The sequence below is a fragment of the Rattus rattus genome, chromosome 11, assembly GCF_011064425.1.
Source record: "Rattus rattus isolate New Zealand chromosome 11, Rrattus_CSIRO_v1, whole genome shotgun sequence".
Taxonomy (NCBI): Eukaryota; Metazoa; Chordata; class Mammalia; order Rodentia; family Muridae; genus Rattus; species Rattus rattus.
Genome location: NC_046164.1, coordinates 22,866,363 through 22,889,507, shown reverse-complemented (window position 1 = coordinate 22,889,507; position 23,145 = coordinate 22,866,363). Strand labels below are relative to the sequence as shown.

Genomic DNA, 23,145 nt, shown 5'->3' with positions numbered 1-23,145 from the left:
AGACTTCAGGAGCACCTTTAGCCTTTCTGCCATGGACTCTCTATCTGGGCTGAGCAGACATTTGTTTCTATCTCCCCAATGTCACAACACCTTTTCCCACACCAAAATTCTTGCTCTTAAAAGTATTGGGGAACTGAACTGGAAAGATGGTTCACCATAAAAGCACTTGCTACTCTTCTACATGTCCCAGGTTCAGCTCCCAGCGCACACACACACAGGCGTACAACCACCCATATCTCCAATTCAAGATGATCCAATGTCCTCTTCTGACCAGACATAAAAGTAATGCAAATATTCATGCAAGCAAAATACTCATATACATAAAATAAATCTAAAAAAAATTTTAAGTAGTGGGCTAGGAAGACACAGAAAACAACTTCAGCTAAATACAGAATTTAAAAAAAAATAGGTAGGTAGGTGTGTGTGTGTGTGTGTGTGTGTGTGTGTGTGTGTGTGTGTGTGTGTGTGTGTGACAGGTATGGTGGCACATGCCTTTAATCCTAGCCCTTGAGAGGCAGAGGCAGGCAGATCTCAAAGTTCCCAAACAGCCTGATCTACAGAGAATTCCAGAACAACAGAGCTATATGGAGAAACCTTGTCTTGGAAAAACAGAGTAAAACCAACAGGAAAAAGGAGGAGACTGGAGAGAAGTATGAAAGGAAGCATTTTAAAAATGAGAAACATCAATATCTGCTGCTCTTGGCATATGCCTTTTTTTTTTTTTTTTTTTTTTTGTTTTTTTTTCCGGGGCTGGGGATCGAACCCAGGGCCTTTCGCTTCCTTGGCAAGCGCCCTCCCCCTGAGCTAAATCCCCAACCTCTGCTGCTCTTGGTACAGGTTAACTGGCCTATGACACTTTATTATTCTATAACCTCTTCAACACAGTTGCAAAGTTTCAGAATAAGCAGATGAATTTATATACCACTCCCATTACCTATATATTATCTGTGTGAGATAAGCAAGACAGACTTCTTTCCATGGAGTGCCACCACTGAAGAGAAGAAGCAAGACGCTACACAATCAGACACTGTAAAGCACAGTTAAGTCTCGAAAAAGATCTAGTAAAGGTCCTGGAAAAATACACAATTTAGGGAATGTCAGGTGTGGCCTTCCCTGTTACCTGTGTGACTAAATGCCAGCAGAAAGAAAGGGGCACTGCCGCTCTGCAGGTGTCTAGAAAGCCCGCCTCTGGGGCAATCCTATCAAAGTCCTTACCTGCTTTTGTACCTGAGCAAACATCTGTTCAAGGCAATATTCAAGGCAGGTCCCAATTATAAGTACAGAGTCCCACATTACACTGACCCCTCCTTTAACAGACATAATAAAGGAATAGAAATAATTCCAAGAAGGAAATCTTAGTGGTCACACCAGTGACAATTCTCTGAGGAATGACTAATACAAATGTCTACAAAGGAAGCAGATTCACTGTTGGCAAGTCTGTCACTACCAATGCCATCAGCACGCCCCACCTTCCGTTTTCTGCTGTAGAACTGCTGTCAAGTGTTCTATAGCTTCATCCACATGCAGCCCGTGGAGGTCTAAGACGTTCTGTGGTAGCAGGGAGGCATTGACTTTCTCAAAGATCTCCACAGCAGCGAGGTGATTAGCTTCTCTCATCTTCTGCTCATGAAGACTACCCTTTAATCATAAACACATCACCAACAGAAACTTTTGATAATTACCACTTAAGACAGGCAAAGAAGTAGAAGTGCCCTAAACAAAATTAAGAACACTAAATTTAGTATCTTGATGCAACAGGCTAAAAGATGATGAACCAAACTTTGGAGAAATTTAGTAAGTGAATAATATGGTTTTTAAACTACTCATAGTAATAAAATTTAAAAAAAATCCTTAAACAAAATACATAAAAGAATACAATATTTCGCACAAGAACCAGTAAGTTTAATGTTTGATTTGATTAATAAAGTATATTCTTTGATAATTATAGGTCTCTCAGCTTGATGGTCCCTTTAAAACAGCTTCTAGTTACTCCCTGCCCCAAAGACTATTATTAGGGCTCAAAAGGCTATCCTAGTTTGACAACTTCTTTTCATGACAGCCTGAGTTCAAGTCAATGTAAAAAGCTGGGAATATCTGTATGTGTGCTAACCCCAGCATCAGGGGAAGAGACAGGTAGATCCTGGGAGTTCACTGGCAAGCCAGCCTAGCTGAAAGGCTGAATTTCCAGCTTAGTACTACCTTACTGCCTGCCTTAAGGCAGTAAATGGGAATGTGATAGTGGAATGGCCTCTGTATCCACAGGAACTCGCATTTACACACTACTGTGCATGTACCAAATATACATATACACACACAAATAAATGCTTTACTAAAGATCGACATGTCATTGACAATGTAAGACCCATGGGACTCCAGTCTAACACAACCTTTCCTGCTTTCTCTCCTCCAGGAAATTCTATCTGTGCACACACACTAGTGGATGGTAAACTGCCATGAGACCATCAGATGATTCAATTTAACCTAAGGGAAAGTCCAGGAAAACAAACCACAATTCCCTAGGCCCAGTGTACAGACATGCTCCCAGTGCTCCCAGTAACCTGGAAAGCTTGAAACTGTCACAAGTTTAAGGGCAGCCTGCATAATTTAGTGAGAGTCAGTCTCAATATAAAAATAAATGAGAAGAGGAGGGGAGAAGGAGAGGGAGGGGAGGGGAGGGGGAAGGGAGAGGAGGAGGGGAGGGAGAGAGGAGACGAGGGGAGGGGAAGCGGGGAAGAGGGGAGGGGAGGGAAGGTGGAGGAGGAGAGGAGGGGAGGAGTTGAGGAGGAAGTGCAGCTGAGTGGTAGAACACCTGTTCTGGCATGTGTGGAGCAAGTTCACACTGAGGTGAAGAACAAATTCAACAAAGGAAACAAAAGTGTCACAATTGTGGCATTCTTTAACATTAGGCCACTTTATATGTCACTTAGATAATCTCCAAATTCTTCCCCAAATTGTTAAGCCAAACTTCAAGTACTTAATGATTGATGAACAAACTATAACCAGTTTTCTACTTCACCTGCTGAGCATAAAAGGTGGCCACATTCTTTTTGCCCATGCGATAGGCTTCCTTGGCCTTGCTGTAGCACTCCATCCTCTTCTGCTGGTGCAAGAAAGCTTCTGCCCTATAGTCATCATACTCAGGGTACTCAAAATCCTGGAAAGATGGGTCACCTGCGGTGTCATCAGCCTCTTTTGGTTTCTTTGCCTAGAAGAACACAATGCATATTACACAGAGTTTGGAATGGATGTCTTATTCTGAATGAATGTCTTCTTGTCAGAAAATGTATGCACAAACCAGGCCTGAGCCAGGAGTAGTAGTACATGTCTGTAACCCTAGTATTTATCTATCACACAAAAGCAGGAAGATCAGGCAATTGGATGCGTTCAGCATGATATGGTCATAAACTGACAGGAAGATCCTAACAGCCTGACTACACAGAAATTAGAGGCTACTCTGGACTACATGAGACTATTTAATCCCAGCAATTGGGAGGCAGAGATAGGTGGATCTCTGAGTGCAAAGCCAGGCTGATCAAGCCTGGTTTACAGAGGGAGTTCCAGGAAGCCAGGACTACACGGAGGAAACCCTACCTTGGGGATTGGGAGAAAGCAGCCAAGGAAGAAAAGCGAACGACCAGTTAGACTCCTCTTTCCCTCAGGGCTCGCACTGTACGTCAGGACGTCCTACTGTCAGCTGTTCCATGCCACTAACACTACCCCTTCATTAACCACTTGTAGGAGACGTAAAAATGTTCTTCAAAATTATGACTTCCTTTTTTGGTGGGGGGAGAGGGTTTCTCTGTGTAGCCCTGGCTATCCTGGAACTCACTCTGTAGACCAGGTTGGCCTCAAATTCCACCTGCCTCTGCTCCCTCTGAGTACTAGGGTTAAAGGAGTGTGCCAGGACAGTCACCACCAGCTCATCTTCAAAATTATTATAGTTAGGCCATAAAATCAACCCAAAAGACAGAAGGTAAAATAGAAAGCAATACAAATGTATACAGCACAGAAATCCCAGTTTTGGTTTGGGTTTAAGCCTATTCAAAGTTTCAAGCTTGGCTAGGATTACACATCTATCTTCCCAGCACTCAGGGGCAGGCAGGATTCATGTCATTCTTGACTACATAGGGAATATGAAGCCAGCCCAAGGTATGTGATATCTTGCTTTAAACAGACAAAAAGTTTCCAAGTAGCAATGAGAAATTTCAACTTATGATTTTAAAAAGCCAATTAAAAACAAATAATTAGAAAAACCAGAATACCTCATGTAGTTAGCATGGCTGATAATATGGGCAGATTTCAACCTGCTATGTACCATTAGTCACTGTGGTCAGGAAGAGAGCTTCAGGAGCCTTTTACAATACAGCCTGGACCCTCACAATCCCAGTATCACAGAGGCCAAGCAGTTGGGTGAGAACAGTATAAGCTACATATCAAGATCCTCTCTCAGAAACCAAGCACAGCAACCAAGTAAGTGTGTGTGTGTGTGTGTGTGTGTGTGTGTGTGTGTGTGTGTGTGTGTGTGTGTGTGTGTGTGTGTGTGTGTGTGTGTGTACACACATTTGTTATCCAGAACAGGTCCTTAAAGAAGCAAGTCACTCTATGTAAAACATACAATGGTGAAAATAGTAATTATACAAACTGTCCCTATGCTTTCCGTCAAGTAAGAAAGCTGCAGTTTGGGTAATATTTTCAGACAGTATAATCCAAATACTTTTTGAACAGTGGTTCTCAACCTGTGGGTCACAAACCATTTGTGGGTCACATATCAGATATATACATTATGATTTATACCAGTCACATTCACATATCAGATATATACATCATGATTTATAGCAATCACATAATTACAGTTATGAAGTAGCAACAAAATAATCTTATGGTTGGGGGCTCACCACAACATGACAAACTTCTTAAAGGGTCACAGAATTAGGAAGGTTAAGAACCACTGCTTTAGAATATCAAAAGCTAATGTTTAAAAATTGAAATACAGTTATCTCTAAGTCAAACTGTCTTTTTATTAATTCTTTTCTTCAAAGTTATTTTTTGCAGAGAACTACTTACCAACAGCATCTGTCTTAACTTAAGAGATGTATGGTTTCAAATGACTGATGGAAACCTTAACAGTATAAGTCATATGCTACATTATATAATTCAAAATTTATATATCCAAAACCAAAACCAAACAAAATTATAATTTTCAATACCTTAGAAAACCATGCTCTCCCCAATCTGTTGGTTGCCCTTTCGTCCTACTGACAGTGTCCTTTGTCTTACAGAAGCTTTGCAATTTTATGAGGTCCCAATTGTCTATAGTTGATCTTAGATCCTGAGCCACTGTTCGCTCCAGGAAATTTTCTTTTGTGCCGATTTGTTTGAGGCTCTTTGAAATTTCTTCTCCTTATAGATTTAGTGTACCTTTTTTTTATGTATTAGTCTTTGATCCACTTAGACTTGAGCTTTGTACAAGGTGACAAGAATGGATCAATTTGCATTCTTCTACATGCTGACCTCCAATTGAACCAGCACCATTTGTTGAAATGCTATCTTTCTTCCACTGGATGGTTATAGCTCCTTTATCAAAGATCAAGTGACTATAGGTGTGTGGGCTCACTTCTGGGTCTTCATTCTAGTCCACTGATCTACCTGCCTGTCTCTGTACCAATACCATACAGTTTTTATGACTATTGCTCTGTAATACTGCTTGAGGTTGGGGATCACGATTCCCCCAGCAGTACTTTTATTGTTGAGAATAGTTTTCGCTATCCTGGGTTTTTTGTTATTCCAAGTGAATTTGCAAATTGCTTTCTAACTCTATGAAGCAGTGAGTTGGAATTTTGATGGGGACTGCATTGAATCTGTAGATTGCTTTTGGCAAAGTGGCCATCTTTACTATATTAATCCTGCCAATCCATGAGCATGGAAGGTCTTTCCATTTTCTGAGATTTTCTTCAATTTCTTTCTTCAAGACTTGGAATTTCTTGTCATACAGATCTCTCACTTGCTTGGTTAGATTCACACCAAGGTATTTTATATTGTTTGTGACTATTGTGAAGGGTGTCATTTCCCTAATTTCCTGCTCAGCCTGTTTATCCTTTGAGTAGAGGAAGGCTACTAATTTGAGTTAGTTTTATACCCAGCCACTTTGCTGAAGTTGTTTATCAGCTTTAGTAGTTCTCTGGTGGAACTTTTGGGATCACTTAAATATACTATCATATCATCTGCAAATAGTGATATTTTGACTTCTTCCTTTCTAATTTTATCCCATTGACTGTTTGTTGTCTGATTGCTCTGGCTAGGACTTCAAGTATTATATTGAATAAGTAGGCAGAGAGTAGGCAGCCTTGTCTAGTCCCTGATTTTAGTGGGACTGTTTCAAGTTTCTCTCCATTTCGTTTGATGTTGGCTACTGGTTTGCTGTATATGGCTTTTACTCTGTTTAGGTATGGGCCTTGAATTCCTGAAATTTCCAAGACTTTCTCATGAAGGGGTGTAGATGTTTGTCAAATGCTTTCTCAGCATCTAATGAGATGATCATGTGGCTTTTTTCTTTTGAGTCTGTTTACATAGTGGATTGTGTTGATGGATTTCTGTATATTGAACCATCCCTGCATGCCTGGGATGAAGTCTACTTGATCATGATGGATGATCGTTTTGATGTGTTCTTGGATTCAGTTTGCAAGAATTTTATTGAGTATTTTTGCATCAATGTTCATAAAGGTGATTGATCTGAAGTTCTCTTTCTTTGTTGGGTCTTTGTGTAGTTTAGGTATAAGTGTAATTGTGGCTTCATAGAAGGAATTGGGTAATGCTCCTTCTGTTTCTATTTTGTGGAATAGTTTGAAGAATATTGGTATTAGGTCTTCTTTGAAGGTCTGATAGAATTCTGCACTAAATCCATCTGGTCCTGGGCTTTTGTTAGTTGGGAGACTTTTAATGACTGCTTCTATTTCTTTAGGAGTTATGGGACTATTTAGATGGTTTCTCTGATCCTGATTTAACTTTGGTACCTGGTATCTGTCTAGAAAATTGTCCATTTCCTCCAGATTTTCCAGTTTTGTTTAATATAGGCTTTTGTAGTAGGACCTGATGATTTTTTTAATTTCCTTAGATTCTGTCTCCCTTTTCATTCCTGGTTTTGTTAATTTGGATACTCTCTCTGTACCCTCTGGTTAGTCTCGCTAAGGGTTTTCTATCTTATTGATTTTTTTGTTGATTCTTTGTATAGTTCTTTTTGTTTCTACTTGGTTGCTTTCAGCTCTCAGTTTGATTATTTCCTGCCTTCTACTCCTCTTGGGTATATTTGCTTCATTTTGTTCTATAGCTTTTAGGTGTGCTGTCAAGCTGCTAGTGTATACTCTCTCCAGTTTCTTTTTGGAGGCACTCAGAGCTATGAGTTTTCCTCTTAGCACTGCTTTCATTGTGTCCCACAAGTTTGAGTATGTTGTGCCTTCATTTTCATTAAATTCTAAAAAGTCTTTAATTTCTTTATTTCTTCCTTGACCAAGTTATCATTGAGTAGAGCATTGTTCAACTCCCATGAGTACATGGCCTTTCTGCTATAGTCCATGGTGATCTGATAGGATGTATGGGATTATTTCAATCTTCTTATATCTGTTGAGGCCTGCTTTATGACTGATTATATGGTCAATTTTTGGAGAAAATACCATGAGGTGCTGAAAAGAAGGTATATTCTTGGGAAATGCAAATCAAAACAATCCTGAAGATTCCACCTCATACCAGTCAGAATGGCTAAGATCAAAAACTCAGGTGACAACAGATGCTGGCGTGGATGGGAAGAAAGAGGAACACTCCTCCATTGTTGGTGGGATTGAAAGCTGGTACAACCACTTTGGAAATCAGTCTGAAGGTTCCTCAAGAAATTGGATATAGTACTATCTGAGGACCCAGCTATACCACTCCTGGGCATATATCCAAATGATGCTCCAACATACAGCAAAGCCATATGCTCCACTCTGTTCATAGCAGCCTTATTTATAATAGCCAGAAGCTGGAAAGAACCCAGATGTCCTTCAACAGAGAATAGATACAGAAAATGTAGTACATCTACAGAATGGAGACTACTCAGCTATTAAAAACAATGACTTCATGAAATTCATAGGCAAATGGATGGAACTGGAAAATATCATCCTAAGTGAGGTAACTCAATCACAGAAGAACACACATGATACACACACTGATAAGTGAATATTAGCCCAAAAGCTGGGAATACCAAAGATACAATCCACAGACCACATGAAGCTCAAGAAGTTAGAAGACAAAAGAGTGGCTGCTTCAGTCCTTCTTGGAAGGAAGAACAAAATATTCACAGGAGGAAATACAGAGACAAAGTATGGAGCAGAGACTGAGGGAAAGGTCATCCAGAGACAGCCCCACATGGGGATCCATCCCATATACTGTCACCAAACCCAGACAATATTGTCGATGCCAACAAGTGCATGCTGACAGGAGCCTGATATAGCTGTCTCCTGAGAGGCTCTGCCAGAGCCTGACAAATACAGAGGCAGATGCTCTCAGCCAACCACTGGACTGAGAATGGACCCCAATGGAGGAGTTAGAGAATGGACTGAAGGAAATGAAGGGGCCTGCAGCTCCATAGGAAGAACAACAGTATCAACCAACCAGACCCTCCAGAGCTGCCAGAGACTAAACCACCAACCAAAGAGTACACACGGAGGGACCCATGGCTCCAGCCACATATGTAGCAGAGGATGGCCTTATAGGGTATTAATGAGAGGAGAGGCCCTTGGCCCTGTGGAGGCTCAATGCCCCCATGTAGGGGAATGCCAGGGCAGGGAGATGGGAGGGAGTGGGTAGGTGGGTTGGGGAACACCCTCATAGAGGCAGGGAGATGGGGGAATGGGATAAAGGCATTTCAAAGGGAAAATCGGGAAGGGGATAACTTTTGAAATGTAAAGAAAATATCCAATAAGAAAAAGAAAACCATGCTTTTATTGATAGAATTATTTGATCAAGTAGGTTACTTACTAGATTTTAAAATGCTACAAATTACCATTTTGCTTAGAAATATTATCAATTTATAATGTATTCTATAAAAATCTTTAATGGCAGATGTTTAAAGTTTTATAGACTATCATTTAATTTATAGTAAGTACTATAAAAACACTGTATATATTATGTTACATATAATTTTTAACTGACAAAAATATTAAGAAAAACTATCTTAATATATAATAAGAGTTATATACTTTCCTCATTAACATTTTGCTTAGACCCTGAAACTATAGGTTTACAATAACAGACATCATTGTGCTCTACAAAAAACTTAATTATGAGTCAGGCATGGTGACCCAGAACTTCAATCACAGTACTTGAAAGCCGAGGCCTTGAGTTCAAGGCCACTCTGGTTTACACAGAGTTGTAGGCCAGCCAGGACTACATCCTGAAACCCTGTCTCAAAAGCACACAGAACAAAGCAGGGGCTGTAGAGATGGTTCTGTCAAAAGCACTGCTGCTCTTGCAGAGGACCGGGGGGTGGTTCCCAGCACCTACACGGAGTCTCACAACTTCTCATAACTGGAATTTTGAAGGGATCCGATAACTTTTTGTGGTCTCCATCAGCCCTGCACACACATTGCGCTTATATGCATACCTACATGTAGGTAAAACACTCCAATACTTAAAGTAACAATGATGCTGATACAGCATTACAAGTAAAAATCAACTACAATTTTATTGATTTATAATGAGTTATCCAAACATAGAAAAGGCATTTTCAAGGTAAAAAGAAAAACCACTTAGGAAAGAAGTTAAATTATTTCTGCCCACATATTTAGATTCTAAGACCTATGATATAATAAAAACCATTGCTGTTCAATTATGCTTCATAAGCTACTATGTCTACACAGAGGCAGAGGCAGGTGGATCTCTGAGTCCAGTCTGGTCTAAATAGCAAGTTCCAGGACAGCCAGGGCTACACCGAGAAATTCTGCCTAAGGGGGAAAAAAAGAAAGAAAAGTCTACACAGAATCTACAAGAATTTAAATTTAGATGATTTTCATTGTACCAATATTAACCAAGAACGTACTTAAGTATAAATTCATTCTCTGAGTACACAGATATTCTTTAAAAGTGTGTTATTGATCATTAAACTTTCAGACTACTCAAAATAGTGAAAAATAATCATTAAATTATTATACTCAATAAACAAACCCTATTTTTATATACATTTATTTGCCAACAGGGTAAAAGATCAAACCACTCCATACCTTTTTCTCTTTCGACTTCTGAGCAGAATGAGAAGTGTTATTCTCATTTTGGTGGGCACACTCTTGAGCTATAACTGTCTTCACAGGGTCTCCTTCAAGAACACAGTTTAGAAACTGCACAGTGTTTTCCAGTGAATAGCTGTTTGAATATATTTAAATAAAAGAAAATGAAAGTTCTGTGGCATAACCACCATAAAGCAGCCTCAAGCACTGCCTAAGAGAACTCAGGTTTGGTTCCCAGCATCTACATAACTGCTCACAACTGTGTATAACTCCAACTTCAGTTCTGTGAGCACTAGGCATGCACGGGGTACACATACATACATGCATACATACATGTGGGCAAACACACATATGCATAAAGTAGTAAATATTTTTAATTTTAAAAAGTATAAGAAATTGGCTTAGTTTTTTAAGTTTTTAATACTGAAACATAACACGCTCAAAGACTCAAGAATGATCTCAGAGAAAATAAAAAGTAATCAGGTCTCAACTTTTTTTTTAAAGACAGGTCTCAGTGCAGCCGTGGGTGCTCCAGAACTTGCTACAGAGATCAAGTTGATGTAAACTCACAGAGACCTGCCTGCCTCTGCCTCCTTAATGCTTTCTCGTGATGAGGATCAACCACAAGGCCTGTTCATTCCAGTCAAGTATTTTATCCCCAGCCTCAAAATCTAATTTTAAAAAGTGCTACCAAGCGAGGCACATTGGCACATACCACAATTCTAGCTACTAGGTAGCTGGGGCAGGAGGATCACAAGTTTAAGGCCAGCCTGGGCTACAGAGCAAAATCCTGTCTTAAAATAAAAATTTAACAGGTTGAGAATACAGCTCATAATAGGGCACCTGCCTAGCTTATATCTATCTCTGGTTTAATTATCCATAGTGAAAAACACTGGGAGAAGGAAGAATGAGGTACTAAGTTACAATTAAATATGAGTAATGCATTGTTATGTGTACGGGATTATAGAAAATAATTATATGCTGTGCATTTCAAGAAGCTAGAACAGTGTCCTGAAAGGTGTGTTAGCATTTTTATTTATTATTTTATTTTATGTGTATGACTGTTTCACCTGCATGTATGTCTGTGTACCATAGGCATGCCTGGTGCCCGACAAGTCCAGAAGAGGGCATCAGTTTCCCGGGAACTGGAGTTACTGACTGTTGTGAGCCACCATGGTATTAGTAATCAAACTCTGGTCCTCTGAAACACTGAGCCATCTCTCAGTCCCATACTTTGAAAGGCGGCAGTGGTGGCAGTGGTAGCAGTCGTGGTAATAGCAGCAGTAGTAGCAATAGTAGTAAATGGGCAGGGGCAATAGCTCAACACGTAGTCTTGCTCCCACACCTGATGATCTGAATTTGATCCCCAGAATCCACATATTGAAAGGAGAGAGCCAAGTCCTCAGAGTTGTCCTCTGACCTCCACACTCACCTTGCTGCTTCACACACAATAAATAAGCAAATGAATGAATGAAGAAGAAAAAAAACTCAGGTGTTAAAAAACCATGTTACCATGCATGGTGGTGCCTGCCTTTAACACTCAGGAGGCAGAAGCAGGAGGATCTTTGTGAGTTTGAGGGCAGCCTGCTCTACAAAGAGTTTAGGATAGCCAGGACTTAAGAAAAAAATATGTTAACCTAACACATAGGTCAAAACATTCTATCACTCATTGATACACACAATTTTGTGTTTATACACAGTAAAAATTAACATAACCGGGCTGGGGAGGTGGCCTAGTTGGTAGAATACCCGGCTAACATGTCCAGGGTTTGATCCTCATAACTACATAAAATTGACCATGACAGCAGATACTAAGCCTAGGACTTGAGAGGTCGAGGCAGCAAGGTCAGAAGTTCAAGGTCATCCTTAGCTACAAAGCAAGTTTAAGGACAGTCTGGATACATGAGACCACTAAATGCTTTTAACAAATCAAAGATGTAAGGATCTGGGCTCAATCCCTAACACCAAAATAATAGTAGGAGGTAACACTGATAACTGGATTTCTAATTTTTTTAATTATTTAGAGATAGGATACGTAGCCCTTGCTTGTTTAAATACCAAGCTGAGTTCCTGCCTATTTTGGGAACATTAGCTAAAATTAAAATGTTTCTTTCAATTGCAACATCTATATTCCATGAATCTTTTGGGGAGCTATACATAATTTCAGATTCCTTCCAAAATCAAACACAGATAATACAATTCCGGGCTGATATATGTATTGTAACAAACTCCACGTAAATACCATGAGATTCTAATTTAAAAGTTTAAGTAAAACACTGTCTACCTCTCAGCTACCTGTTATCTGGGCGTGTTTCCCATGGTAAAAAAGTAACAACAACAACAAAAAAAAAAAAAACTTGAAGAAAAAATCAACAAGTAATACAAGACAAGTTGCTAGAAATTTTCACTTTCTGGATATATATTTCAAATTTAACAACTTATTACGTGAACACTAGAGATAATTTGGCAAATATGTCCAGGGACACTGGCCAGTCCTTTTAGCACTCACTCACTTGTGATCTTTGAAAATGTCCACCAGGAAATTTTGATTAATAGCTGGAAATATCTTAAAGAGCTGCTTCTCCTTTAGTTTTGTGGCACAGTCTTTTTCAAACATAAGTGTCTCCCTTTTCTAAAACAGAACAGAAAACAATCACCCATGAGATGAAAATCTGTAAGATGAAATTTATAAGCCACACAATACTGAACAAAAGCCTAATTATTTTGTTGCAAAAAGACCAATGATTTATATGCAATCACCAACTTTCTTAACTGATCATAAGATGAAGAGAGTAATATAGGTATATAGGTATTCTTACATTACTTATTTAGATCCCATTTTTGACAAGCATTGAAGATGTTAGCAAATACATATAATCTCACACACACACACACACACACACACACACACACACACACACACACACACACACATATACATACATACACCCAACAGTCTATTATACAGTACAGCAAGGATGAAGCTACACGTATAGTCATAATATATACTGGTGTATGCTGTAGCCTAAGTATTCAGTGGACCATACCAGGCTGGTATAAATGCTATGATATTCCTACAAAAAAAAAAAAAAATCACATAATGATGCTTTACTTGGGACATTATCAATCATTAATCAGGGGCTGGAGAGATGGTTCAGAGGTTATTGTACAAATGAAGTGAGCAAAATGGTTTCATTCTGGGGCTGGAGAGATGGCTTAGTGGTTAAGAGCACTAACTGCTCTTCCAGAGGTCCTGAGTTCAATTCCCAGCAACCACATGGTGGCTCACACCCATCTGTAATGGGATCTGATGCCCTCTGCTGGTGTGTTTGAAGACAGCGACAGTGTTCTCATATACATGAAATAAATAAAAATCTCTAAAAATAAAAAATAGAGTAGAAAAAGATTTTAAAAAATCATTAATCAATGTAACTATTAAAAAGACAGGATATAAATAAAGTCAAAGATTAGCTAGCAAATATAATTAATATATAAGTCCATATCAATCCTATAAATTGCTACAAATTTAGTTCTGAGCTACCTAAGTAGCAAAAGCAAAGGGGAAAGAAACAGTTTCAGTGTCCATAAAATAAAAACAAACCAGCTGCTCAGGAGGTTTCTGGCATTGAAACCCAAAAGAAATGTCTCCCATGAGTCCTCATTAAGAGACACCGTGTGTGTGATGCTAGGACCATACTCAAAACCTTATTTTCCTAAATGGGCAGAAGCTACAATGTATCTAAAGTTACAAATTCAGGTTGACAGAAACCCTTAGTACTTTTAATTGTTTAAAATTTTCTCACGAATATATTTACTAAAAAGTAACTATGTGAGTATTATTACTTTTCACACTCCATAAAGCTGCCTATCTAGAACTGCTACTCCAGCCAAGCAGAGTTCCAAATGTGTATAGTGCTTGACATCTAAGATAGAAAGGTAGTGAGTTCAAGGCCAGTCAGGGCTATGTACTGAAACCCAAGTACAAAAAGGTAAAATTTTTAAATAAGTAAATGAAGTAAAACTGTCAACACTTTCCTAAATAGTTTCCTAAAATAGTTCTCTCTGTCCCTGTCTGTGTGGCACAGAGCGCCATGCACTGCATGCTCCCTGTGGAGGCTCCGTCACATTCTACCTTCCTTCCTTTGGATGGCGTCTCCACAGTGGTTTTCCTATATACGCCCAACAGCTCAGGCGCAAGCACACCTGTTTTTTAAAAGCATTTTTTTTTTTTTTGATTCTTTTTTTTCGGAGCTGGGGATTTTTAAAGCATTATGATGGCGTTGAGCAGTCTGAACTCAAGGCCACATGCTTGACAGGAGGTATTCTTACTGAGCCATCTCCCTGGAGATCCTAGAGTGTCTTCTTTTAAATTCTAAACTAAATCATGAAAAAGATCACTCAGTAGCTGGACATATCCCTTTAATCCCAGCACTTGGAAGGTAGAGGCAGGTAAATCACCCTGCCAGCCTGGTCTACAGGGGGAATTTCAGGATAGCTAGGACTATACAGAGAAACCCTGTCTCAAAATCCGAGAGGGGGGGAGGAAGGGAGGGGGAGAGAAAAACTTTTTAAAGTAACTTTAATGCTTTCTAGTGTTGACAACATAGTTAAATAATTTCTACTTGTCATTAAGACTCAAAAGTTCAGTTTTGTCGAACTCATTTGTAGCACCAAGCAGCAGTAGGAAGGGAACTATAAAGCTCTGCCCACGTCACACAGTAATGGAACCAAGCAGAGCAGGCACACCTGAGTTGCATGAGGCCCTGTCTCCAAAGAAACAAACCAAATATTTCCCATATAACCTAAATCAACTCCCCCACAAATAATCCTCAATGCCAAGAGTCCTAGTGATCTAACGGGTCATGTTTCTAAATCACAAACTCTAACATGGCTACACTATGAACTCAGGATCTTATCATCCTGCGGACAACACACCTTAAAAAGCAATACAATTACTGTGACTAAATAATGTGCAATACTATCTTCAAATGAAAGATTTCATATTTTTCTTTAAGTAAAAGATAACTGAAGTAAATGTTAAAAATTACCAATGAAGCCAGTCGGCGGTGGCTTCATTAATCCTAGCACACAAGAGGCAGACAGAGTCAGATCTCTGAGTTCAAGGCCAGCCTGATCTATAAAGTGAGTTCCAGGAAAGCCACGGTTACACAGGAAACCCTGTGTCAAAAATAAAACAAAACAAACAAAACTACCAATGACACAGCTCAACAGCCTGAAATAATTAAATCTAAAACTAACACATACTTAATGGGACAGTCTACATGTATCAGTGTCAACTAGAAGCAAAGCCTTGCCTTCAGATTCTATTTATAACCTCCTGTTTAAAGACCGCCTTTAGCCAGGTTAAATATGAGAGACAGAATTAAATGAAAATCACATGTAACCACACTGCAGTCCGAGACCGAGGCTAGTGTCTGGGACAACCATACCAAGTCATGTTTCTCCTGTAAGGCAATCTCCTCTGACATTATTTCTCGAAGTGAGACTTTCTTCGTTTGAGTGTTCCAGTGATCCAGGGTCTCAGGTGCTGCTAAAGTCTTCAATAACCTTTTGCCTGTTTTCTGGGATGATTTTTGTTCAGAATTATCAAGAACAGTATGTCCAGCCAGGGAAGGATCTACAAGAGTAATATAAAGCAGAGTCATGGATTCGGCAATCAATGTACAAAGTAAGCATTAGTCACAAGACAAGAGAAACATGGGATTTTAAAGTTCTTTTCAGCTTATATGACTTTGAAATTTCAAAATAAACCTTCATATAACTACAAGCAAATATTTCACGTGAGCAGTGACCTAGGTAACCATAAATCAGCTCAGTGCTTCCCAATCTTTTCCATGTCACTTTTACTCCCTCCCCAACAAAACCGTTAATGCTGGGTGGTGAGCAACAGGGAGAGCTGCACTTAGCCGCACTGTCCTACTCCTAGAACTGAGGAGAGCAACATGCTGACAAATATTAAGAGACCAGAGGATACCATAAATAGCAAGTTACATTCAAAATAAAGAACAAAGCATGAAGTTGGCAGTGACGGGAGTTACCGGGTAACACAGCATCTCTAAGGGGACAGGTACATTCAGAGAGAGCACTGTCTCGGTGGAAAAGTAAAGAGGCGGCTGCTGCAGCCACAGGCAGTCACATAACTACGATATAGCCCAGTCACTTCTAACCTTAGCCAGCTTTCTCTCTCTCTTTTATTAATTCCTAAAAATTTCACACGTTGATTTTAGTCATATTCCCCGCCTCTCTCCCAAGGCTGACTGGATGTATGTCTCTGGTTCTCAAGCCCGGGAGTCCCTATTGGTGTGACCAGCTTCTTTCCTGAAGCACTAGAGCCCAAGAACCTTCACCCTACAGTGCCTTGTGAGGCTGCAGTGTGCACGTGCACAGAGGTACTCAAGGTGCTCCTTTACAAAGGAGGCCCTTCTCACCAGGCCTGCCGTGACTGAGGTCACTGCGGACAGGACTGGGTAGAAGTCATCTGGAATCAGTGCCTTCGAGATTCAGGTTTACCTTTGTAATCTCAGATACTGATATCAATAAAGATGTGAATAGCCCCCTGGGTTCGGTCCCCAGCTCCAAAAAAAAAAAAAAAAAGATGTGAATAGCCAAGTAATAATTCTATAACGCTACCAAGAAGACAGGCCCAAAGCTTTTTAAGACCTTACCAAGAAGCACTTTGACATGTATCCGAGCACACTTAAGACACTGCAGCAATCATGACAAGCACAGTACGGTCTTACTTTTCTCTAAGTTTCTATTCTGCACCAAGATTCAGTATCGATTTTTTTTTCTTTGAGAGAGACAGACAGAGACAGACACTCAGAGAGAGAGAGAGAGAGAGAGAGAGAGAGAGAGAGAGAGAGAGAGAGAGAGAGAGACATTTATTCATAGCTGGGCATAGTATGATCCCAGCACTCAAAAAGCTTTAAAAAAAAAAAGTATTGCAAATGTGAGACCAGCCATGGCTTCAAACTGTCTCAATAAATACACAAAAGATTTCTTGGGCTGGAGATATGGCTCGTGGTTAAGAGCACCGACTGCTCTTCCAGAGGTCCTGAGTTCAATTCCCAGCAACCACATGGTGGCTCACAGCCATCTGTAATGGGATCCGATGCCTCTTCTGGTGTGTCTGAAGACAGCTGCAGTGTACATAAAATAAATAAAAAATCTAAGAAAAAAGATCTCTTGCTGCGCAGTGATGGCACACACTTTAATTCTAGCTCTTGGGAGGCAGAAACAGGGCAATCTCTGTGAGATCAAGGCCAGCCTGGTAGATAAAGCAAGTTCTAGAACAGCCAGGGCTACACACACACACACACACACACACACACACACACACACACACACAAAATCGCAAAAAAACACATACATAAACACACCAAAAAAAAAAAAAGTTTTTTGGGGTTGGGGATTTAGCTCAGTGGTAGGCGCTTGCCTAGCAAGCGCAAGGCCCTGGGTTTGGTCCCCAGCTCCAAAAAAAAAAAAAAAAAAAAACAAAAAAAAGTTTTTTTCATTTGTAAATCAAAATTCTTGACGACATAGTGAGTAAAGGCACCTGATGCCAAACCTGACTACCTGAGTTCAATCCCCAGAATCCACATAGTGGAAGGACATACCTGCAAACTTCCCTCTGACCTCTACACATACACCATGACATACATTCTCCATACATACATGTGTGTGTGTGCACAGACTTTTTAAATCGTTGGGTAACTTATTTTATGGAGTACATTCAGAATGAATTAAAGAGTACGCAGTCAACATTCCAACATCAAGGCCAAGTGTAAGTCAGCTGTACTTTACCCTGCATGCGCTTTCCGAGAGAAACCTCCTCCTGTCTCTGTCGCTCCTGAACACAAAGGCAAAGAGCAAGGGTTGGCAAAGGAGGGTGCAATGGGAAGCAAGGCTACAGGCTGCATTAGTTCTTCTTGTGAGCTCTGAGTCACTAGTAAAACTAAGTAAAATAACGAAACTATATAAGTAAAATTACTAAGAGTAGCTATTTCAGCTAGAGAGACAGTTCAGTGGTTAAGAGCATTAGCTGCTCTTCCAGGAGACCCTGGTTCAACTCCCAGCACCCAAATGGCAAATTGTCTGTACCTCTAGTTTCAGGGGATCTGACACCCTCACAAATATGCAGGCAAAATACTATTGTACATAAAATAAAGAGTAAAAGAATATATATATATATATGAGATATTATAGATTATATAATCCCTATTTACAGAGCTCTGTTTTATAAGATTTTTAAAAATTACGCGCATGTGTATCTGAGTAAAATGACATGGGTGGATAGGGGCCTTCATCCAAGGAAGTTACCAACCATTACAGATTCTCTCCACTTCTCATGAATCACTTTAGCCAGATTCAGGTCTATGTGCACCACACAATCCTCAACTGTTAGAGACCCTTGTGAAGGAAAGGGAGAAAAAGAAAAAATAGAATCATCACTCATGCATAAAATTAAATTTTGTCATTAATTACTACCACATTTCTATTTACTTGGGATATTGTTATGTTCTATGCCATTGTTTTCATACTTAATTGGTACAACATGCAAAACTTCACAACAAATCTATTTATGTTACCCCACGCCCCGATAACTTAATACATTCCTCTTGCTGAACTTACCATAACAGGATGCTAGGAAGTTAATTCCTGCCTTAATCTATCAGAAACAGCACCAAGTACTCTATTCCCAAAAGTTCACTTTTGCAAACACTTGTAAGGTAAGTACCAGGAAAACTTACAACATGGATACATTGAAATTTAAAATTCTATAACTCAACTTCAAATTAATTGTTTTAAATCCTTTAAAAACATGTTGTGTCAAAAATTAGGCACTATGTAAAATTATACGACATAAATTAGATATATTCAGCCAACAAAAATTACAACTGAAATAGAAACGATATGCTGTTTACACAGAGACACACACACACTCTCTCTCTCTCTCTCTCTCTCTCTCTCTCTCTCTCTCTCACACACACACACACACACACACACACACACACACACACACTCACTCACACACACACACTCACACGTGAACACAATTTACTTTTTCCTTACCTGAGTCAACACCAACAGGGCCAAACAGCTCGTTAAGCTGGAAGGCCAGCTCAGGGGGTAAGGTCAGCTCCAGACAGTCTATGGTCAGAGATTTGGCTGCCACTGGTGCAGGAGTTGATACCTCAGGTTTACTCTCTTCACTAACTCCTGCTGACCACTCAGTTCCTGGCATTAGACTTTTCTCCATTTCCTGTTTATCTTCATTAATAAATTCTTCCATGTTTGCAAATTTCACATAATCCTTAGGAAGATTTTCATTTATCTTTACTTCCAAAGAGCCAGTAAGATAAACATCTTCATTTAATTCTGGATTTGAAGTACTTGTTGCCGAGTTAATAATATCAGATAAATTTAGAAAAGAATGAATATTGTCTCTAGTCTCTGTCACTAGATTTTTTTCTATTTCACTAACATCCTTAGGGACATAAGACCGTGGAGTAAGTGAAAGGGGCTGCTTAAAGGTGTACGCACCTGACAAGTCAGGCACCATCCCATTACTACTCTTTACGTTTACAGTGGCATTAGGGAATATTCTGGCTACTGATTCAGGGTTTTCAGGGTTTATAGCTCTTATCCCTTCCTGCTCGGAGTTCCCCTTTTCTGGGTCACTGGCAGACTGTGCACTGGTGTTCCTGATACCAATTCCAGGACTAAATTCTGATACACAAGAATTGGAACCTTCTGACGTTCCTCTGTGGCTAATAATTTCCTTCAAATCCAACCCCATTGAAAATGGTCCAACTTGTGACTCACTGTATGATTCGGGGGGATTCACAACCTCCGCATCCTCACACAATTTAGTCTCGGAATCCAGCAAGAGGCTTGTGGCCCAAATAATATCTTTATTACATCTCTCATATAAATCTTTCAGGGCTTCTAAGGAAAAGGACCCGAACAGCTTGCAAAGGATGTTAAGATTTTCAGATTCATCAGCATTGGTAAGCTCACTTTCTTCAACGAATGTACTTTTATCATGCATTACTCTATAAGGAATAGTTTCCTGAACATTCAATTTTCTATTAAGAGTGAAGTCTTTTGGCTTAAACCCATCTACTCTTCCTGTCAACACTCTGACAGAATCTGAAACACTGATTTTATTTTTTTCTATTTTCCACAAGAGAGCAAAATCTTGGGGCTCAGTCTGGGTACAAGTGCCTTTATCTACTCCAGAGACAATTCCAGACACCCCCACGGGGAGCGTTAGAGCTCGGGGCCCCACCACTCCAGGAAGAGTTGCGGCACTGCTGGGAAAGGGAAGGGGCAGTGTGTGCTGGCCAGGAACCATTTGACTCAGCGGAGTCTGATGATGCTCATGAGCTGTCTTACTGGGCAGCACTTCAGAACTTCGAAGGCTGGAACTCAGGGTCTTCAGTTCTTCAGGGCTAGTCCCCCAGTAGGCCTCATGTGCTGGATATAAGGGTATTTCACCCAACTTGTCATTGGTTCCAAATTCTACGTTGGGTTCACTTAAGCCAGCTTTTGGCATTCTCAATCTGTGCTCTCTCTGAGCTAATGAAGCAGATGAGGGCCAGTCGCTCACAGTGCTGAATGAGGTTTGCTCAGTACTTTTGTAAGGATCATAGTGATAGCTACTGGGTACTTCTGAAGGATCATCATTTCCATGTGGAGATCCTTGGGGCTGGATAGGATCTGTATTCACAGAGACCCGAGTATCTAATACTTTGTGGGACTGTGGGCGATTACATTTTTTGTCATTTTGTACAGATGATCCTTTTTCAGTTTTCCGGTTCCTTTTGGTTCTCTGGCTAATTGTCTTATCGACTGGCCAGTCACCAACGAAATTGGATAGCTCAGGTTTGGGTTTCTCCAAAGAGGATTTGCTTTTTTGTTTCACAATGGTCTTTTTCTTTCCTGCTGTTCTTTCTTCCAGTATTTCAGGAGGTGAGGGGTTTTCCCTTGGAAGGGTGGCTGCACTTGCAAACTCACTGGCTTCTTGATCACCTTCAGCACAGTGACCATTTGAGGATGCGCCCTCTGCAGGATTCCATGCATCGGCTTCAGAAGGCTCCTTTGCAGACACCACCTCTTGTTCTTTCTCACTTCTATCTGGGGCTTGAACGCTGCCTTCAGCGTTAGGGAAACAGGTGCTTGGGTCTTCCTGAATGAAGTGGCCATGAACACTGTGACTCCCGTCACCCAGCTCCTTTCTTCCTCTGTTTAAACTGGTAGGAGGTAGCGGGGGTTCACTCGAAGGTAACACTGCTTGTGTGGCTACTTCAAGTGTTTTCTCTTCCGTTAGGTCCAAGTGCTTTGGAGATGCAGATGAGACATTTTCTTCTTTTGTAGAGGTAACAGCTTCACTGTCTCTTGGGCTACAAAACATTTCAAGTATGGTAAGAAAGTTTCCTCACAGTGCAATTAAAACTGATTTAAATTAAAGAATCATGCAGCCAGCCAACACTTAGCATTTATTCTAAATATTTACAATTAGATTACACAAAAATTATAAAAGCTGAGATGGAGATATATATAACTCAATAGTAGAGCTCAGAGACAGAACACTAGCCCAACAGACGTGGGGCCTTGAGTTCGATCCCCAGACTGGTAGAAGAAATAACGTAAGAACTAATCTTAACTTTTCCCTAAAATTGCACAAACACAATTCTTTACCAACATGGAGCACCATGTGAAGCAGACACTAGCCAACCTTCAGTTGTCAGTCACAGTGAGACATGTTGACTATCTCAATGAAGGTTCTCATGTGCTCACAGGGGAAGACAGTTCCTTGCTGGCTTCCTTCACCTCCATAGCTTAGCATATGTTACAATGGGTCTACATTTCCTACAAAGAGAGTTTTATCTTTCAAGCTGTAGGTCATGATCTCTGTCAACCCTTTCACAGGGTCACCTAAGACCATTGGGAAACATATTTACATTACAATTCACAACAGAAGCAAAATTACTGTTTTGAAGTAGCAACAAAAATAATTTTATGGTTGGGAGTAACCGCGTGAGATGTACTAAAAGGTAGAAGCTCTAGGTAGGTTGAGAACCACCGATTTACAGGAGCTCGAAACCAATATTGTCAGGTATAATCCACGAGTCAAGCTATGTGAGATCTGAGAGCTTGTGAGAACAAGTTAACAACAGTCTGTGAGCTCTCTTCCTCCACACATGGGGTGTGTTTGGAATGCACTTCTGTGACTCCCACGTGAGGTAAATAGGAGTGGGCTTCTATGACTGTTGCTCACAAGACCTTGCTTAAACCCCAGAATATCCTCAGAATATAAATCCCCTGATGCCCTGAATAGAAGCTGGCTACTGCGCGGGTCTCCAGTCTGCCTCTCGTTTAAGTTCTGCATTCCCAGGGTCTAGTTACTAACTAGAGCAGTAACACAACATACTTTTTGCATGATTAAGAAAAACTGAAGCCAGGCAGTGGTGGCACAGGCCTTTAATCTCAGAACTTGGAGGCAGAGGCAGGCAGGTCTCTGTGAATTCAAAGCCACCTGGTCTACAAAGCAAGTTCTAGAACAGCTAGAACGACAGAGTATGAAACCCTGTCTTGGGGGGAAAGAAAAAAAAGGAAGGAAGGAAGGAAGGAAGGAAGGAAGGAAGGAAGGAAGGGGAGGAGGGAGGAAGAGGGAGGGGAGGGGGGAGGGAGGGAGGGAGGGAGGAGGGAGGGAGGAGGGAGGGGAGAGAGGGAGGAAGGGAGGAGGAAGGGAGGAAGGAAGGGAGGAGGAAGGAAGGAAGGGAGGGAGGGGGAGGAGGGAGGAAGGAGGAGGGAGGGAGGGAGGGAGGGAGGGAGGGAGGGAGGAAGGAGGGAGGGAGGGAGGGAG

At 40.5% G+C, this 23,145-nt stretch overlaps 1 protein-coding gene across 1 annotated transcript in view; it reads right to left on the bottom strand.

Moving 5' to 3' along the window:
* Positions 1 to 23,145, bottom strand: part of N4bp2 (NEDD4 binding protein 2) — a 48,288-nt gene that overhangs the window by 7,525 nt on the left and 17,618 nt on the right. Inside the window, 8 exon segments of the mRNA XM_032915821.1 lie at positions 1,470 to 1,638; positions 3,017 to 3,205; positions 10,251 to 10,389; positions 12,767 to 12,885; positions 15,704 to 15,891; positions 18,078 to 18,123; positions 18,598 to 18,683; positions 19,347 to 21,679. Of these exon segments, the coding sequence (XP_032771712.1) occupies positions 1,470 to 1,638; positions 3,017 to 3,205; positions 10,251 to 10,389; positions 12,767 to 12,885; positions 15,704 to 15,891; positions 18,078 to 18,123; positions 18,598 to 18,683; positions 19,347 to 21,679 (3,269 nt within the window).